Below are 14,753 nucleotides of genomic sequence, written 5' to 3' on the forward strand. Positions count from 1 at the left end.
TACCATAATGTCAGTGCAGGCGTGCTGCCTTTTATAGAGCATTACAAACCCTCAACTGGAATCCATGTGTCACGCTCGGACTCGTTAGTTTTCTCTCTCTCTCTCTCTCTCTCTCTCTCATATATATATTATATATGAGAGAGATGTCTTAGTCTCTCATATATATATATATACGTTGATATTAACACCAGCTGTGTGTTTCATTCCAGTTCAGTCCTGTATTTTACAGGTAAAACAAGTTGTGTGGTTAATCCTTCACTGTAAGAAGTGTCCCTGATACGCTCCGTGGACTCGACCCAGACCCGCTGCTCCCAAAGGACCTTCATGTACCTGTGATGATCCAAGTTTTAAAATGACCTTATTATGTCATAATTGGCAAAACCAATCAGTGAAATCAGCTTTGGAATCGTAATGTAAGATTATAAAACATATTTTATTGGGTGCTTTTATATATTGCAATGCAAGCATTAAAAAAATAGCACATGTAAACATCAGAAGAGAAAATAACTTGTACCTTTTATAAAACTGCTCACTCGAGTATGTGAAACAACGTTTTAGTCTTCAAGTATCAGTATAAATGTGATGCGGTACCCTGATGATGTAATCACTGTGGTCGCCATGGTAACCCGTCTGTCAAGGCACATGGCTGCTGTTGGGACAGGGACAGACTATTGTCTCCACTTCAGTAATCTCAGTCACAAGTCCTCTGATGATCGCCACGCTGTCCAATGGTTGCTCGGCAACACTCTCTGGCTGGGATTCCATTGGCTGAGGGCGTTGGAGAGCCTCCTCCTCCTCCTCTTCTCTCTTTCCTTCCTTTTCTGCGTGACGTTCTTTCTCCTTTCCTTCCTCCTCGTCCTCCTTCCCTGTCTTGGTCTCCAGCTCACTATCTTTGTCTCCATCTACCGTGACTTCCAGCTCTCTCAGCTCCGTAGTTGAGCCGGTGGTGCTCTGGCAAACCTCTGATGGAGCTACACCTCCCGTCTGCCCGTCACCCATGTCCCCTTGTTGTTTCCTTTCTCCTGCCTGTGTCTCTTCTTCCTCGTCTTCAATCCTCTCAAGTGGCGTCCCGTCCCCGGCCTCAACCCTCTCCACCTCCCAGTTGTCCTTGACTCCTCCCGTCAGGTAGACGGCTCTGTCTGTGGGCTCGGGCCCCGCCTGCTGCACAGGAGCTGCTGCGCAGGTGCAACCGATGGCCTCGCTCAGCGACCCCAGGCTCATTTTCAGAGGTGGCTGTGACGCCGAGGGGCCGGGGTGCGGGACAGTTGTGTCCTCCGTTACTGCGTCTGGGGTTGAGAGGTCGGCCGTGGCACATTGAGCAGATTCCGCGTGGAGGTCCGTGGCCTGCAGCGAGGACGGAGTGGACGTTGGAAGGTCAGCAGAGGCCGGGGTTGGATCAGTGGGGTCCTGGTTCGCAGGGGCATCGAGTGTCCCAACGTGGTTCGCAACAGAGTCAGCGGCGTCTTGGTCGGAAGGCTCAGCCGTCGTCGACTTTGTCACCAACGGAGGTTCGGTTCCGAGCCGGACTTCTTCTTCTGGTTGCTCAGCGGAGGGAGCAGGTTCATCCTCCTCTGGTGTCACAACGATGACGGGACACAGAAGCTTTGCAGTTTGGCCTTCAGCGTTAAGATGAGGACAAACCTCAGCGGTGACCGCCTGACCTCCCTCCTCCCCCGCGGGAGGAGGCTGTTTACCGCCACCTGGTGGTGCTGAGGAGGAGGAGGAGGAGGAGGAAGAGTCTTGAGAAGCGTCGGCGGCGCTGGCTGGGGCCGAGCGGGGGGGCTCCTCCTCAAGCAGACTGCAGCGACTAAAGCTCAGATCCGAAGGGTCCAAGGAGAGACTGTTTCTCCTCTTATGGGCTGCGTCCTGGACCACTGAGGACAGGGGAAGACACGCGTGTTGCAGCACACGTCGATCACTCAGCAGGCGACACAATTACACACAAACCGCTTGTGGGGGGGGGGTTATGCCAGACTATGTCCCAGTTCAGAAATGCATGTATTTCAGGCAACAAGACGACTGAAATATTAAACGTGGGACATTTCTCTATGACAGTCCTGTCATTTGCATTGTTGGACTCAACTTCCCCCCCAAGTCTAAGCCGACCTCCACCTTCAGAAAACGTGCCAATCACTAAGCTCTGTGGTGAAATTGAATAAATGCAGGAACAAAGAATATGGCAATACAAAAAATACAATGCAATAAAGAGTCCTACTGTGTGTGTGTGTGTGTGTGCGCTCACCTGTCTCTATCTCCTTAATGAGGATCTTTCTCAGCACGTCATCATAGACATTATGAACCAGAATGAAACTGCTGTAGTCTGAGAAGATGTACTGCTCAAACTGCTGCAGCTCCTGGACAGAAAGCACACGCACCACTTGGTAGATGAGCGCAGTGTGTGCGGATCCTAATTCTGTGACGTGTACCAGCAGCTGTGTGCTCAACCTACACTCAGCCACTTGCCGTCCATCTTCCTGCTGAGAGCAGGCAGGGTGATCTCCAGGAGAGCGTCCTGGTAGAGCCTCCTCTGGACAACTCTGCTGTCATAGTCCAGCTGCTGCTCACACACACACACACACGTCAGGCTTTCCACTTGCTCAGTGCAGCAGGGATGGAACCTGCACCACGCTGGCTCCCTCGATTTTGGTCTTGATCAGTAGTGAACAAAGCAGTAAGCTTGAGAGGGTATCAAAGAGGAGTAGCATGCTAACGTAACGCTGGAGGGATCATTGGAGCACACTCCATACATTCGTATGTAGAAATACACACAAACCGCTGGCCTGTACACATTAATAGTATTTGGTTACGGGGTGACTTGGTGAGTAACATCATCCAAGGAGGAGTTGTGGCCCTGATTCATTTGGTTTTCTACCTCGCCATCTTTTTACCTTCAGGACTCGTTCTTTGGCTCTCTTGGTCTTGACCGGGATCTGGGACGGCTGCATTGTGGCCGATGACTGGAGGAAGAGCTCTAATGTGTACACAGCACTGTCCAGCAGCTGGGGACACAATGATGAGTGTCACGAATGTCCCACCACGCCAAACCCGGCCTCCGCCTCCGCCTCCGCCTCCGCCTCCGCCTCCTACCTTCTCCATCTCCAGGTGTGCAGATTGCACCAGTCTCTGGGTGCTGCTCAATCCAAACCGCTGCTTCAGGTCGACAAGCCTCTCCGTCAGGTTCTCCACCTGCTTGTGGCACGCGTCCAGGCTGATGCAGTGCAGAGGTGACAAGGCCTGCACAACGCGCAAACAACCACAGCCGTGAGCCCCAGTTCAATGCGCACACACATGCAGCCACGGAGGCCCCCCACCCACCTTGTTTGTGTCCTCTGTCCCTCCATTTGTGTGCATGGAGTCCATCTGTGTTTGCAGTGTGTGCTGCATCCTCTGAATCCCTGCGCTTATGTTTTCTGTCAGCACTTCAAGGATGGAGGGCATGTAGGGTGCCACAGACTCACTGCACACCCGCTCTGCTTCTTCAAGTACACACACTGAAACACACACAGTCACTGTTTAACCTTTGACTCTTTACAGTCACCACACGGTTGTTAGGCGATAGCATCTATTGGTTAGGAAGCACTGCGTTCTCTAACTAAGGGGGTGAACTTTGCTACCTTTGACTTTTTCCTCCAGGAAGCAGTGAGAAGATGTTATCTGGTCCAGGTTGGATCTGATCAGTGCCTGATGGGCCGACGCTGTCTGACGACACTCCTCCCTCAGAGCCTCCAGGCTGGCAGTGAGCTGTTCAAGCACCAAAATGTAGGCGGCCTGCATCGTCTATGCATGTAAAAAATATATATGTAAATACAATAAAACACTAGTAAGTGAATTGTAAGTAAGCTTATAATGAGAACTATGTCTATGTTTACTTGCGTGCAGCTCCACATACAGGTAATAATAATAATAATAATACCTTTAATTTGTAATGCACTTTATATTTAAGAAAATCCCAAAGTGCTACATGATAAAACTGTTTAGTGCTAACAATAAAAACACACGGAGAGTTTGATAATACTACTAATAATAGTAGTTTTATTGCTATTGATTTGAACCCGGGCTGTTTTTCGTCCTGCGTTCGTGTGAAGGAGAAGGAAGCTGCACCGACGCTGGAAGCACTTGTGGATTGATGCGGAGGAGCGCAAAAAGACCCAGATACAGAATCATTTACTCAGGAGGAAGCAATGGGACCTCCGGCGCTCTGTGCACTAATCTTTAGACGTTTGTTTGACTCACTGCCAGCCACTGCTGTATCCTTTCGGTCCTCTTGCCCTTCAGTCGGGATTTAACCTGACTCTGTAACCATGACAACACTTCCTCCACCACCTGGAAGGCCAGTACCTACACACAAAAACACAATTTGATAAGAAAGGGTACGGACAACCGTGGACAAACAGCGAGCTGAAGTGTATGTGTGAGTGTGTGCGTTTACTGACCTGCTCCTCGGTGCCCAGCAGCATCTCCCAGGATTGGTAGCATCCTTTGTCCTGGCCGTAGAGTCGGAGGGCTCTGACATATGCCTGGCTTTCGTAGGATGGATCACTCCAAGGGTCTGCAGGAAGGACGATGTCATAAGTGTATTGATATGTACTCATTGTTTCATTCCAACATTGTCCTGCTGCCCCAAATAATCCCCGTGGGAACAGATGTGGATTAATCCGCCAGTAAAAATAGTCCCTGACCAATCCGCTGTTTACTTCTGTTTGACGAACTTCTGATAAAAACTACTGTGACCAGCTGTTTTAGGAAATTGCTGAAATATTATTGCATCAGGGTGTCCTTGTGGTCTACGGATGGAGGCCACAAGCGGTTGCAGCGGTATCTTCTTCCTCTTTTGTAGCTTTTTTATTCTCCAGCCTGCAGAGGAGAGCATCAGCAGCAGCGAGCTGTGGTCCGCTGCTGTTAGTAGCACACCACCCACTTCTCCTCCGAGCCCTTCAGTTGTCTTTGTGCTTCTTCGTCTGTGATTGTGTGGAAAGCAAAATCATTTTGTGGGACATCTACAAATATACTAGGTTGAGCCGTGGAAGATGAGAGGGAGCAGCCTTACTGGGTTATAAGATATACTCCTTTTTAAAAAGGGCGTGACGCTGCCGCCCGAATCCTGCATCCACCCGTTGGTGGAGTACGTAGACATGAATTAACCAGGCTCGGGGTTAAAAAGGAGCATGTATTTGGTCTGTATTGGGTCTAGTTCGCCTTGTGTGTCACCGTCAGCTTCTCACACCTCATTTCCTGTCATCACTATCATATAGCGTGCAGAGTAAATGTGATGAGAAGTAAATCAGCCTTCAGTCTTTATAGTTATAGTTAGATTGTGACTGGTCGGGTTTTTTTTTTTTCTTTGCAGTATTTCATCATTCCCCATAAGGCTGTTGGTCATTTGTTTTTCACCAAATCGATGGAGGGTATTTGAGGAACAGAAAGCTCCAACGATGCTGAGTGTACTTCCTTTGTCGTTAACACCATGAATCATCGAGCGCAGCTAAAGACATGAAATGATTGTTCGGCTGATGTCATTGACATGTGAAGTTCTCCATTCTTAACGTGTACGCCAAACAATATGAAGTAGGAAACTGCACTTTAATTGACTTTAAGCCAATTTCTAAATGTTCTTGCCTTTGTTCAAATGAAAATGTAACTCTACGTACAGTGTTAAATACACAGTACGTAGAGTTGAACCCAACACCAAGCAGTGTGACACTGGTGTACAGCTACATTTCAAACCTATCAAAGTTAAATCAACTCTACCAAGTGTCGCAAATGAACCTGATCAGTGTTAAATACACTGAATGTAGAGTTAAAAACCAGAGTCATTGACACTGATAAGCTCTTTGTACAAATTACTCTGTAACAGTTGAATCAACTTTTCGCAGTGTGATTTCAACTCTGCACTTCAACACCGGAAAATTAACGCTGTGCACACATGCACACACACACACACACACACACACACACACACACACACACGCACATACACGCACACGCATGCATGCAGGCACACACACACGCATGCACAGACGCACGCACACATCCAAAATGTGTTCAGAACTAAATCGGTTTCAAACCAGATTCGGGATGGTTTGCAGTGCGTCTGGACAAACAAATCTCATCTGGACACTTAAAATGTCTTGCTTTAAGATCTGATTTGTGAAACCAATTCGATTTGCCTGCAGCGTAACAAAGACGCTCTTCAGAGGAGGGACACGGCCCATGTGCCTTTGTTCTTCATTGAAGAGGTTTTTTGTGGAAGTTCCCCACGTACTTTTAAATGAATTTGGTCACAACAGACAGGAAGGTCACCATTGGTTATAGGTATTCGGAATTCTAGTCTTCTGTCAAATCAAATAATTGTTGTTTTAAGAAAGTAATAAGTGAGTGCTTTGAGAAAAATAACTGTATTCTTTAAACCAACACGTTTTTGTATTTCTGCAAGCATCCTTAGTAACTAGTCATTGTTTCCTGTTACTACTAAGAATATCTTCCTGCTCTGTATCCTAGTCAACCACACAGGAAGTCCACACCATTAATATTTGTATCCGTCACCAGGGCAACCAACACCACACGAGTGACAAATTCAAAATAAGAACAGGCCTGAGCACCGGCTGCAGCAGGTTTAGAATCTAGTATCAGTTTGGGAAACAGACCAAAGTATCAGCACGGCAGCAAAGCCGTGAACCTGAAGGTGTTGTTTACGCTCTGTACTGACAAACAAAGTGACTATACAACACAGATCCTTCAGATTCTCCCCCAGTGTATCACACACACATTAGAGTAGAATGGGTAACCCGCTCGCATCAGTCCTCTGTATTAGGAAGGGTGAGCACTCGTTAAATGTATAATGTCTTTTCAAAATAAATTCCGACTTTGCATCCTAGGTTTAGACAACAAAAGCACTTATCTTTAGAAAAAGAAGGTGATCAACGTTAATGAGGAAGCAACGGTTCACTTCATAGTAACTAATAAACGAGTCAATCGACCAGCTGCTAATGTCAGTCATCTCGTCAGTGTGTTGTGACTCTTTGTAATTCTTATCGCTTTTACGTCTTGCTTTTATTTTGGCTCAACCTTCGTGGAACCATCCAGCAGCCCCCCCTCGGCCTGCTGTGGATGCTTTGCTGTGGGTCATTTGCTCTGAGCGTGTTTTAACTGGTTGCAACTCTTCCTTTAGAGCGGCAGAGATGCTTTGTTCTTAGTTTTTTTCAAGATGAGAGCAATTCCTCTTTTCCATCTGCATCTTACCTGATCTTACATTATGCTAAACGTATGCAGCGATACACCCCCACAATGTTGCATTATGGCCATTATGATTATAATTGTGCTTACCAGCTTATCATTATGAAATACATTCCTTTTGTGGCCAAGGAAGAATATCTACGTGAGTGTGTGTCCGTGTTTTACCCAGGTTGCAGTGTCTAATGCAGGACTTGAGTGCAGACAGGAAGTTATCTCGTTCCTCTTCCTGTTGGAACAGGAAGCAGGTGTAGCCCATATAAGGCAGGTGCAGGTACACAGCAGGCACATTTGGAGACGATACCACCAAAGAAGAATCCTCCTTCACTCCTAGACACGCACAAAGACACACACACACACACACACACACACACACACACAACACTGTTACTGATACGTCCTTTTCTCTGCTACGAATGAGCAGCAACAACCGTTTGAACCAGATTAGTATCATCAGTCAACGGGTCGAGATGAGACAACAGACTGTTTAGGGAACAGTTCAGCTCTGGTCTGAAATCTGACATTTTTTGCGTAAAGCAAAGTATGTTTGGTTTCAGTGATTTTAGAAGGCCGTCCTTTTCTCTCCGCCTGTTGCACAACAGGAACGTTGGAAAGTGTGCTGGGCAAGCTAATGCTAATCTGCAGGTCTGGGGGCAAAGATCGTAGTTTTAATCTCTTTGGGTTTTACAGTTTTTTCCGATTGCTAAATGTCAGTGGGCACAACTGGAGTCACATGTGCAAAACTCTAACTACAGTCTGCACTACTAACAGTCACCTGAGCTTAACAGTTCACATCACCTGCAAAACTCACTCCAAGCAACACAACTCTTAACACGTGACTCAAAACAGGCTCAGTGCAGCAAACACTGTGCACGAGCCTCAGTTAGAGAACACACACTGTCCCTCAGAACACACTGAGAGTAAAAACACCAGCATCAAACACCAATACACAAAATACTGACTGTTCATCTTTACACTTTGAACCATTTCAGTGACTTCATACAAAGTAAGATTTTCTTCAAAGAAAAGAGTGACATTCTTTCACATGATTTATAATTTTTTTTAGAACATAACAATTCTTTAAGGTAAATGAAAATTAGCAGTTTGCTTCAATAGTCTGTAGTAATTTATGGAATTACAGTAATGAGGGAAAAAAAGGTAGAAACTAAAAGTACAGACTGTAATTGGAACAAATAACTGAGGGGCTGATCCTGCCTCTCTAGCATCAGGCCACAGGTTTTCATCACCATCACATCTAATGTTCTCTCTTGCCATGAACCTGGGGAAGAACCTTCTGGAAGCCTCATCCATCCCTGGCAGTCCTCTGGACTCGTGTCCTCACATCCGGCTTCCAAAAGAGACATTTGGTCATGTGGGTGGTGACCAAACACTTTCCACCTCCAGGCAGAGAAAAACTCCTCTATACTGTTTGTATGATGGAAAATTGGCATTACAGGTGCCACTGTGGATGTTTGCAGATTGGGTTCCACCCTCAACTCTCTCAATGAGAGACCGCGGGTCACCACATGGTCTATAAGTGAAGCCCTTATTTCATCATTCTTCTTTGTCTCCCTCCACCAAGCCGTCTTCCTTGTTCCATTTCCAAAATAAGTCTTTCTGAGCTCTACCTATATATACGTGTATGTATGTTTGTACACATATGTATATATGTGTGTGTGCGTGTTCACTAACAAGTCTAAAACAAGACACCTGCTCAGCCTTTCAGCTGAAATTGCAATCAGCAGTGTTTGAAAGGCACGTTCCGTTTAGAATGTGTGGTTCACAGTTTTGACAGCCGTGTGTTAGCATTGATCATCACAGTGTTGTGCAGGTTGTGGATAAGTCATGGGATAAGTGTGTAGAGTTTAATAATAATAATAACAGTTTTGCACATGTGACTCCAGTTGTGCCCACTGTCATTTAGCAATCGAAAAAAACTGTAATATGTGTCAACTGTTTCATATTTTGCCTTGATGAAAGTAAACGGAATCTTTTGATACAAAATGTATCATGGTTGATCAGAAATGTGACACATCTTTGAATGTAAACTATGAATGAAAGATCAATGCATTGTTGTGGACAAAATCCATTATTACAAAAAAATATTTGGCACGGAGTGTTTTGATATTTTCATACACCCTGCAGAGCACAAAGAAATGTTCAACTAGCGTTAATATGTTGTAAGAAGGCATGTTAATACCATTGAGTATTCCAGCACAGGTGTGCTCCAGGTGAGCCCTGGACTCCTGCTCCGTGGTGAACACTCTTCCACCTGCTGGCTGGAGGACCAACTTGGCAGCACATCCAACGGTGAAAGTCTGCTGGTGGAAACACGCTGTCAACAATGTCCAGCAGTAGAATCTTTAAAGTTTTTATGTGAAAAGTGTCACCTCCATGTTTTCATGAATCTCCACTCTGTAATCTCTCCTCAGGACGGTGTATCGCTCTCTGCATTTCTTTCCCTGCTCATCCCAGCAGGAGAACTTCACGCTCCCTTGGTACAGCACTTCCTCCAGGTCAGGTTGAGGCTACACGCACACACACACACACACACACACACACACACACACACACACACACACACACACACACACACACACACACACACACACACACAGTGAGTCAAACAGTGCAGCTTGACTATTGTTGAGCAATTTCTGACGGACAGATTGACATGTGGCTCCTACCTTTTGTGTAAGCAATAAGCCCCTCCCTTCTTTCTTAGACTCCACCTCCTGGTGTAAGTGGCTGACGTAGGCTGCTGAATACTGCTGACGGTAAAACACGCTGAAGCTCTGGAACGAACTGTCGACAAGTCCTGGATGCACAAACAACACATTTCAATATATAGTACATATATGTTTATAATAGATCGATAATGTAATAGATATGTTGAAAACAAACAAAGAATTAGAGTGAATATTCATCAGGTGGAAACGACCACGTCTCCAAATGAACTATGACTATTTATCCATGTAAGCTGGAGGAGCAAATAACCAACTGTTTGCAAACATTTTAGCCATAACCGCTGCATATGATGATAACAAGGCTTGATAGGTTACAGGACTAGATATGGAGTTTTGAAAACATTGCCACATAACTTTATCTTGCGACAACTTCCTCCCACACGGACGTGGTTTCTTGTGCAGCGTCTCCATTCAGCCCGCTGATGTGTCACGTTTACTGGAGCAAGTGTCATCAGAGCCTCTAGCAGATATCACCAAGGTATAAATCACCACTGGCAAAGCCTAAAGCCTAATGGGGGATCTACAGTGCATCCGCTCAGGTTGGGATGTTGCACAGGACAGAAGGTAATCTATTACCCATGAAGGCATGGCCTCTGCTGTGCAGGACAAAAACTGAAGACTTTTTATTTCAACGGCACCAAAGACAATCGGATATCCACTAATGTAATAAATAGTCAGTCAGACATTTTCAACCGCTTATCTGCAACAAATAGTGACGAACTTATTCTGGTTTATTGAAAAAAAAGGCCAACATCACACTTTTAAGTAGGAAGGACAGCAGGTGTGAAAAAGAGAGCAGTTACCTCTTACTCACTAACACACACACACACACACACACACACACACACACACACACACACACACACACACACACACACACACACACTCTCACACGCACGCACACACACACACAACAAAGAACAACTTCTCTCTAAATTGCATCACAAGTAATTTGAATGTGGATCAGTCATCAGTTGTTTATCATTTGTTTACAGTGTATGGCCACTATCACCGGTTGTTTGGGTTCGTCTGTAGCCTGATCTGACACACACACACACACACACACACACACGCACAGATCAGACAAGCCATAATGATGTAATGGTTGTAAATGGCAGTAATTACATTGTGGGAGATAAGTGACAGGATGTGACTTTACTGATAGCATGTTAAGGAATGTGCACGTAGAAATGACTCAAGCAAAGTCGAAATCTCATCGCACAACATTTTTTACAATTCAAAGTCAGAGGTTAGTTTGAAGTCAAATTTTTTATTTTATTTTGAGTCTAAATTCCAGCTGTCCTGGTGGTTGATGTGAGCAGCATGTAACGTTCTTACTTCTTAACCAACATCTAACAACAAGGGTCCGTCCTACAGAACAAACTTTAGAAATGTTTAGAAAAGCGAAGGCATCGCTCCGTTTTACCTTTGATGCTGCTGGTTTTAGCCTCGTCCAACAAACCAGAAGAAGATGCTCCCATGATGTACGTGTCTCCCTTCCCGCTGGTATCAAGAGCTTAGGTCAGCTATCCGAACGTGCTCACACGTTTACACAGGAAACCTGTCAGCTGAATGAGCTGCTCTAATGTGTCAAGAGGGTTTTGCTCCACTCATTTCCTCTGTGTGTGTGTGTGAGTCAGTGTGTGGTGAGCTGGGCGTTGCTGTTCTGGTATAATGCAAAATGTAGCAGCATCTTCGTTACCCACACCAGCCTCTTGCAGGGCCATCTGCTGGTTAGCACAAAAAGTCCTAACGGAACACCAGTGTTAGTCGAGCATTAGGAGGCGACAGCAGTTTGGGGCTCCCGAGCTGCAGAGTGAGCAACTCTCTAATCACGCTGTTAGTAATTCAACTTTCACGAAAAGCTTTTTATGCTGTTTTTACTTGTAAGACTTGCTCACCACTTCCTTTTTTGACACAGTGGCTTTTCTGCATCTATTGCCACTACAAGACTTGTTAGTCTATAAAACCTGTAGATTTCTTTTGGAGAATCCCAGTCAAGAAAAAAAAAAAAAGACTTTCAGTGATGCCATTTGACCGCCATTTATTTCAGTTCTCGGCCCCGGCATGCTCCACGACGCTCACAAGCCCCTGCTGCGCCCCTCCCTCCTCCTCTCCCTCCCCCTTCCTCCTCCTCCTCTCCCTCCCACCTCCCCTTCCTCCTCCTCCTCCTCCTCCCCATTTCAGTCTGGTGAGGCGTATTGTAGTATATTATTAGCGTAATGCTGCTTATGCTTCAACTCTGTCAGAATCCAGTAGAAAAAAACATGTGTGTGTGTTGTCGGCTTTTTGGAGATTATGTAAGTCACTTTTGTTTTTATGCACAACATTGATTTATCTTATTTACATAATTTGCAGCATAATGCCAAGAAAAGACAAAAGCAGTGGAGGGACCTGGATACCTTTTAGGTAAAGAGGACAATTCAGGTGGGCGTCTCTATTTTATCTAGACTACGGAAATAAATATGATGCACAACGTATTGTGGCTACAACTATTTTCTGCTGAAAGGCAGCTTTTAAATTACCTACTTACTAACCTATTTATAGTAACAACACCCTCAAACTGTAACATTATGGTAGAGCCTCTCGCACCGAATTGCTTAAGTAATATGGCCTTGTTTTGTCTGTTTTTGCCTGTTATTAATTTATTTATTAAATTTGAGTTTGTTTGATTTGTTTGTTGACAAAAATAAATATGTAAGTTAAAAATATTCTATTGTGTTTTTTATTTAAGTATTATTTTTAATTTCATGAATCATTTTGTTGACCTTTTGTTTTAGTTTGAGCACCTGCCGCCCAAAATGTCTGTGCACATGCCTGCAACTGATACTACGACCAAAGTAGCTATTGCTAAGACTACCACTGTTACTACTTCTGTCACGGTGTGGTTCACTTCCTGTCTTATTTTGTAGTTTTCTGCCACTCGTGTCCCCGGGTAACTTCACTTCCTGCCTTGTCTCGTCATCCCCTGTGTTCGTCTAATAGTTTCCACCTGTGTCCAATCACCTGCACCTCCCTTGTGTATTTAAGCCATGTGTCTCTTGTGTCACTGGTCGCGTCATTGTCTTTCGTCTCACATGTTGCCTGCTGGTTTTCCTCCCGGTTCCTGTGTTTTTGACCCTTTTGACTATTAAAGTCTTTTGTTTCCCGCAAGTCTGCGTCTGAGTCCTGCCTTCCACCCCCAACCCTGACAACTTCTACCAATACCTCAGTTCTTTTAACTAATACAACAACCACTACTTGTAACATAGTCGAAAAGGTTTGCATCAAATCGCGCTAAATGTAAAAATGATGCCACCGAGGGATGCAAAGGATTATGGGAAATCCAAGGATTTGTATTGTGTTTATGAATGTTTAGGGACAACATTAATTTAATTTACTTTAAAGTAATTCAAGGCGTGGCTAGCTTTAATATTTAGAATGTTTTTTGTGTCTTTGATTAAACTTGTAAACCATGTTTTCATTAATTTCGTGATAGGTTTTGTACATGTTTTATTATCTGTAACAATGTCGGCCATGGCTAACGTTAGCTAACGCTATCCCGGCCTCGTAGACAGCTTACATTACTGCTACTACCATTAAAAGTTCTACTAGTACCATCCTTACTGCTACTACCACCACTATTTTTGTGCTTTAACTTTTGATGAGAAAATGTCTTCGCTTCCATCTTTTATTGTATTCAGCTCTTAACTTCTTTGGATGATGCAGTTCAGTTTTCTTCTCTACCAGTTATATTGATGTGATATTGTTTTATGTGCAGTGGTCATTTATAATTTCCCTCGTGAAATCTGGACAATCCTGCTTTTATGTAGAGCTTTACACTGACCCGAAGGTGTAGTACAGCCTCACTTTGTTAATTTGGTTGGATTTTAAAATAAAGTACTTATATTCAGTGTCTCTTATTCCAGTGCATTCTCGGTTTGTGCATAGAATACCACTGGGGACCACCGAGGTGTCTATAAAGGAACAATAATGTGCAGTGACAACAAGGAACTGGAGGACACCCAGTGGAACATGTAGTTATTTCTGTATTGAAAAAGTAAAAGGGATCACAGAGTTTACCAGCGAATGTCGTCTTTGTGGACCGGCCTCGATGAGCACCTTGGGTCTGGACCAAACTTGGCAAACAATCTAAGAGTTGTGTCCTTGGATGCGCTCGGCAGCAATTTTGACATATAAAAAATGTTCCTTCTTTTTGAAAATAAAGAAAAAAAGCATGGCTTCTAATTGTGGAGGAAGAAGACTTAATATTTTTTTTCAAATATTAGAAGAATCCTTTCTCCATGGATTTTAAATGGCTCAACACACCCTCTACTGTGAATTCGCTCTAAACCTGCAGGCCAATACTTACATTGAGTCAACCAGTCGGGACTTTTCCACGTCATGCATCTAAAAATAGAATTTGAACCCCCACCGAGCAACTCCTGCCTCTTACTTCCATGCACTCACAAGAAGGATGGACATATCAAGCAAAAGTACCATTTGGTAGTAAATGGGAATTTGATTCATTTTCAAATGTTGATTATCGTATAATGGTGATTTTAGCCATAGAAACTATCAATATATATTCCCAAGTCGTTAAGTCAGTAAACTTGAGTAAACAGATATGCAGTTAGACGTTGTAAAATGGAGTGTTTCTACTTATAAGAGCAAACGTTACAGTACTGAAGGAGAGTCAAACACAGAAATCCAGGCATCATTTGCACCGCAGCAACTGACTGAACAAGTGTGTTAATGGAATATGTGGCCTGCAAGATTAGAAAGGAATCGGTCTAA

The 14,753-nt window shown here is 44.4% G+C and overlaps 1 protein-coding gene across 1 annotated transcript; it reads right to left on the reverse strand.

Moving 5' to 3' along the window:
* Nucleotides 1–414: 414 nt before the first annotated feature.
* On the reverse strand, nt 415–11,601 carry LOC120816074 (protein Niban 1). The gene is given in 15 exon segments (XM_040171386.2): nt 415–660; nt 663–1,874; nt 2,243–2,354; nt 2,450–2,557; nt 2,889–2,999; nt 3,088–3,234; nt 3,316–3,491; nt 3,615–3,777; nt 4,234–4,338; nt 4,434–4,549; nt 7,399–7,560; nt 9,431–9,548; nt 9,621–9,758; nt 9,918–10,048; nt 11,404–11,601. Coding segments are annotated over 15 exon segments (2,910 nt in total). The 5' UTR covers nt 11,459–11,601; the 3' UTR covers nt 415–604.
* Between the last annotated feature and the right edge of the window lie 3,152 nt (nt 11,602–14,753).

This window comes from Gasterosteus aculeatus, chromosome 3 (genome assembly GCF_964276395.1).
Source record: "Gasterosteus aculeatus chromosome 3, fGasAcu3.hap1.1, whole genome shotgun sequence".
Lineage (NCBI taxonomy): Eukaryota > Metazoa > Chordata > Actinopteri > Perciformes > Gasterosteidae > Gasterosteus > Gasterosteus aculeatus.